Source organism: Python bivittatus, unplaced genomic scaffold (assembly GCF_059951505.1).
Source record: "Python bivittatus isolate LINGU-HERP-01145 unplaced genomic scaffold, Pbiv_v1 ctg000700_np1212, whole genome shotgun sequence".
Lineage (NCBI taxonomy): Eukaryota > Metazoa > Chordata > Lepidosauria > Squamata > Pythonidae > Python > Python bivittatus.
In genome coordinates, this window is record NW_028277098.1 from 55,119,427 (window position 1) to 55,125,426 (window position 6,000).

At 36.2% G+C, this 6,000-nt stretch overlaps 1 protein-coding gene across 1 annotated transcript in view; it reads right to left on the reverse strand.

Annotated features, from left to right (window-relative positions):
* TULP1 (TUB like protein 1) overlaps positions 1 to 6,000 on the reverse strand; it is a 48,658-nt gene extending 42,658 nt beyond the window's left edge. The window contains exon 1 of the mRNA XM_025165645.2: positions 5,979 to 6,000. Coding sequence (XP_025021413.1) covers positions 5,979 to 6,000 — 22 coding nt within the window. The remainder of the gene's footprint in view (positions 1 to 5,978) is intronic.

Below are 6,000 nucleotides of genomic sequence, written 5' to 3' on the forward strand. Positions count from 1 at the left end.
AAAGGAAATGGTCTTGACGGATAGGAGGAAGAGCTGATATCAAGGCAATGGTAAGATAAATGGGGCTTGAGCCCAGGCCAAGAAAATAATGTGAGAAAACATCTCAGACAATCCCTCCCTAGTTCACACAAAGATAAAGGGAGGAAAGGGAGAAGCCATTCAGACTTGGTTGTTACAATAAAAGTAGTCCTGACCTATATAGCATTGGTTTCTTAGTTTGGACTGCTTTGTGAGGCTGATGTATATTTAGGATAATGCCACACTGGATAGTGCTCAGTATATTTATGTTTAAGACCCAAAGTTACAATAATTAGAACTCAGGGCAGTTCGTACACTGGGGCTCCAACAAATGTTAGGAACTCTATGGATTTCTAGGTGGAAAAACCTATCACAGTCTTTTCTGGCATTTATGAAATGCATTTGGATGGTCCAGAGAAATTTACACCCAATAGAAACTTATAATAATACCAAACCTGCAAGTTAGGTGAGTAATTCCATACTGCAAATGGGTGGGTGAGTGGGTGGGGACTTAAATTGAGAGACTCTACCTGGTGAGTTCATGATAGAGATGGGGGTCCAACCAGTAATCTCCTATCCAGTAGGAGGGATAGGAAACCAGGGATTTCTTCTGTCTTAATCCAGCTTTCTAAACCTGGTGCTCCTGAGATATGTTAAACTACAATTCCCATCCTTGCCTGTCAGCATAGAATGGCCACACTAAGAATGATAGGGGTGATATTCAACACACTTGGAGGCACTGGATCAGGGAGACTGCATAATACTGCATAAACTCGCCCCTTCACAACAGGCCAAACTACTTCAATTTAATGTTTGCCATGGCTGTAGTAAACCAGTAGCTTTAAAACTGTGTACATACCAATGTGGCCTAAAGTTGTTAATTTTTTCTCCCAGGGGTATATGGAAGTTTAATTAGTAGACAAGTTAAGTAATCTTTAGGTACCAATAAACGCATGTCATTCTAACCTCACTTCTGCTCATTCTTGTCAATAATAAACAATACCCATAACTCCTGGGTCCACTGATGACATAGAACCTGACATCCAAGGATCTAATTTAAAATAAATAAGGTTCCAAATATTTTTTTAAAAAATAGAGATGATCAAAACCTCATGAGACAGCCAAATCTTCTAAGATTTCATTTCTTAAAATGTATTTATTTAGGCACTCACAACATTGTATGAAATTGTACCATCACTGATCTCTGCTATAATTAATGGAAAATAAAAGTAGAGAAATTCTTCAGTCTATCAAGCTGCATGTCCAATTTTCAGAAACAGTTCTGAGGTCAGGCTGTTAAGTGGATGATGTGAGAGAACAAAAGAATAGCAACTTTCAGTTCAAAGACTGGAAAACTAAATTAACACATGAGGAAACCATTAGGAGTTAAGATATTATTTATTGCAAATATGATATAACTGATAACGTTGAAAATCTCTAAACAAGAGATTCATAGATGAACCCCTGAAGGGCTTCCTATTGTTTTAATCATGAGAAGGGGAATGTTGAGAAGGACTTCAGGACCAGTGAGCATCAATATTCTTAGGACCCACTGGCCTGCTTGATTCTCCATCCCCTTGCTGCCACTGACTATTTACTTTCCTTCCTGAGCATACAAGTAGCAGTAAGACATATTTTCCCTTTCTTTGTCCAGAGGAAGAGGACAAGCAAATTTACAATAGTCACAGAGATGAAGAGAAAGTTCACCCAGAGATGGGAGTCAACTGAAGCTGTCTTGTCTAAGTCTTATCTCATTCCAAAACTGAAGCTGGCATGGAAGGACCTGATAAATTAATCTACTTTCACTTCCCATCTACATTGCCAATGTCACTCTAAAGACAGTTTATTCTTGCTTAAGAGGAATGTACATAGACTTACCCATCGGATGCCCATACTTCATGGAGGATGTCTGACTGAAGGGGCATTGTAAACAATGTAGAACCACAAATTCAAAGAGGAAAAGGGTCAGTCTTGGAGACAGCAGCCACCTTTTTTTTTGCAGTTGTATGGGAAAAATGCAACTTATTCTCCAACACTGGCATAAATAAAGCAGCGTGCTATAGGATGTATGACTTCAGTGTCTTGTATATCAAGCAGAAGACTTCAATGCCTCCACCTTGTAGGTATTCCTTTTTGATATTCTTATCACTCTGTCCTTGCAGAGCAACACTAATATCACATGTTGATCATCTTCAGAGTCTGAATACAATTCATTGATTCGTAGGTATTCTGTAGCAGCATAAAACTTCAACCCAGAATTCTTCAGGTAACTAGCAGAGGGGCTGGTGGAGCTGTAGTGAAGAGAAAGAACTGGAAAGCTAGGGAGATTATTTTTATTCCTTCAAACTACATAATAGGATTTCAGGGGCTGATGGCCTGGCACTAGACAAATGGGACATCTGTCACTGTAATTTATTTAAACAGGGCCAAGAGAAGATTATTGTAGCTTTGTAAGATTGTCTATACTATGCCTGTCAAATGCAGAAGGTGTGGAACATGGTGCTTTTGTGCAACTATCCACACTAGTGTTACAGCCTAGAATATTTTTTCACCAATATCTCATTGGCAAATGTGTTTGAATGGTGGTAGCAATGATAGTTCCACAAAAACTAACTCCAGTTTTATAGTGCTTGCTTGGAACAAATAAAGGTATAATCTGGTTTAGAGATTTCTAATTTCCCTTACAATTAGCGTGAAATACACACTCAACATATAAATAAGGTTGGAAGGGCCACAGCTTATTCATAGAACATGCTTTGCTCACCAAAGATCCTATATGCAACTCCATGATAGGGTAGAAAAAATGATTCTGGACTCCAAAAACCTGGATGATCACTGGAAGAAGTTACAAGTTTTGCTTCTGGAATTTTGCAGCCCATATCTGATAAGCCTATTTTTCTGTGCCTGATTCACTTTTTCTTTTGCCAGCTTCATCTTCCCTCTGGTTGTTTTTTGAAACAAAATGGGCTATTAAGCATTTCTGCAATAAGGAAACAATACTTTGATCTGCTCAAAGGATACGATATAAACCATTGTTGTGATAGGATGTTTTCCCATGATCCTTGTGGATGAATGGAGAATATGTCTTAATGCTTTACATGAGAGTTAGCTGTGAATTCTCTTCCAAGAGAAAAGCCCTGCTTATGAACAGAGATGATGTGAATTGTACAATTACAAGAATTACTTAGCATTTTAATTCCACTTCCAGATTATGGTAGAAGAGGCATGTTGCAGTAATTCTAGAAAAGAGATGCATAATAGGTGGCAGGCGGGGGACTATGTGAGCTTTAACTGTGAAATTGGAGGCTGGACCTCCAGAGCAAATAGGGTCAGGGCAAAAATGACCAATTCAATTCAGTCCAGTTCAATGACTATAGTTAATATTATTGCTCCCCATGCATTCAGTCATGCTTGGAGGGACTTGGAAATCCACCTGCAAGGCTTTTAGAAGGCTAGATAGATCCTTGGGGCCTGAAGTGCTAAAGAATCCTAGTAACAGAAGCAACTTGGGTTTATACTAGCATTGCTGAAAGCAGAATTTGTTGCACTCCATTCCTTCTGTAAAGGGAAGTTGCTCCCCAGACTCTTCATGTCCATGTCCATAAACTAAATTTCTCTGGGCTGTTTCAGGCACCTCCATACTTGCGAGAAGCATTTCTGTTGAAATGGCTCCATCTGTAGCTATATCAAGTAGATTTATTATGAACTGTTTGCATTAGATTTTACTGTTATAATCAAAATTCTTAATAAAAATTATACGTAAAAAACAAGTCCACCAAATTAGGCTGGAATACTAAATACAGTACTTACTTTGAATCTTTGATTTTCCAAATCATATTCTAGAACTGGGAACATGGCAAGAAGATCACCTTTGGACCAAGGTGGACGAGGAAAGGTTACTTTTGGAACATCAGAGCTGGCTTTTCAAGCAGGTTTGGAAGTTTCCATGTAACTGTACTTTGCAGCTAATTCTATGAATTTGCATGGAAATATCCTGACAGCAGTTGATAAACTCTTTGCATTACATTTATTTAGCATATTCATAAGACTTTCTCTCTGGGCCTTGACAAAATCAAAATAAAAGATGCCAAGTGCAAAAGCTTTCAACTACAAAGCACTTGTTAAACGTAAAATTTGAATTTGGAAGTCTAAATTTTTCATGCATACTTTGGAAGAAAAAAACCCCTGGCAAATGTATTATCCATTGTTCTTTATGTCTGTTTCATCTCTATGCATTATCCACAAAACTGGGATGATTGCTGAATTCCATAATTTGTTAGATCATATTGCATATTCCTATTCTAGAACAAGAGATAAGGATAGAGTTAATATTCCTGGGAAGTGATGTCTCATTGTAACCTAGGGTGGTCAGTTAGTAGCACTTCTGAGGTGATCAAGGCTGAAATCTCTCTCTGAAGACAGTTCATAATAACTCTGTATTTTGATTTTGTCAAGGCCCAGAGAGAAAGTCTTATAAATATGCTAAATAAATGTAATGCAAAGAGTTTATCAACTGCTGTCAGGATATTTCCATGCAAATTCATAGAATTAGCTGCAAAGTACAGTTACATGGAAACTTCCAAACCTGCTTGAAAAGCCAGCTCTGATGTTCCAAAAGTAACCTTTCCTCGTCCACCTTGGTCCAAAGGTGATCTTCTTGCCATATTCCCAGTTCTAGAATATGATTTGGAAAATCAAAGATTCAAAGTAAGTATTGTATTTAGTATTCCAGCCTAATTTGGTGGACTTATTTTTTTACGTATAATTTTTATTAAGAATTTTGATTATAACAGTAAAATCTAATGCAAACTAAACTTAAAGAGAACAGAAAGAAAGAGTAAAAAATACAAGGAAAAAGGAAAAAAGAGAGAAGAGAAAAGAGAAAAGAAAAAGAAAGCAATAAAGAGAAAAGAAATATATAAAGAAGTGACTTCCAACCTTCATCACAAGTATAAACAAATTTAGTGACTCTTCACCCCCTCTAAGGTTACAAACATTTATCTCTTCATCCTATATCCCATCTCTTATTTATAGGCAAATCCATAAAACATCATCTTTTTAGTTTTGGTGTCGTCAGAAAGTCCATAAAGGGTTGCCAGAAGTAACAACATATCTTATTTTAACCTTGATCAAATAAACCAACTTTATATTCCTTCCTTTTACTTTTAATAGTCTTAATCTTTAGTTCATTCAAATATTGTTGTAGGATTTGATTTCTCTTCATTTCTTCTTTATCCCATCGTACAGAGTTCTTCAAGGCTTTAACAAGACTCTTTTGTAAATCCAATAGGAAAAAAATTGTCCAGGTCATTTTCTTGGTGTATCATTTGCATTTCTCTTTTGATTTTTAAAACATCAGCCAGTTTCTTGTATATATCCAGTGAGACATCCTTTTCCAAGTCTCTCATTTGTAAATCCACTTTTGCTACCATATCTATCTTGTCAGATAAAATTTGTTCCACATCTGTCATTTCTTCAATAACATCTTTGGACATAATCTATCCATAGAGGCAGACATCATGACTGATAATATTGATATTGTGACTACTGTCTCCATTCTTCAAAACTCTCCTTTAGTATTTTCAGTGTTATAATGTTTTGCATCATTTTGTAGGTCCCAGTTAATTAACAAAATGTAGGCTTGTGTTTTTTTCCTCTGCCTAGAATCTTTAGTCCCCTCTCTTGTCCAGTTTTTAGAATCATAAAATTACTTATCTTTGTTATGTCTTGCAAAACACAAAACAGATTTATTTCCCACAAGAAGCTGTTTGTTCTTTATAATTAATTCCAAAATCTTATTTTAAAAGTTTCTATATTCCAAATTTATCTGGACCCTTAGTCTGTTTATAACTTTCTAAAATCAAAATCTTATTTAGCCTTTTGCTGTTTATTTCAAATTCTTTAAATTCTTAAGCTTGTGATTACAATTTTCTTTCTTTCAGGATTGAAGACAAACTTACCTGGCATTTTCAAACTTGTCAT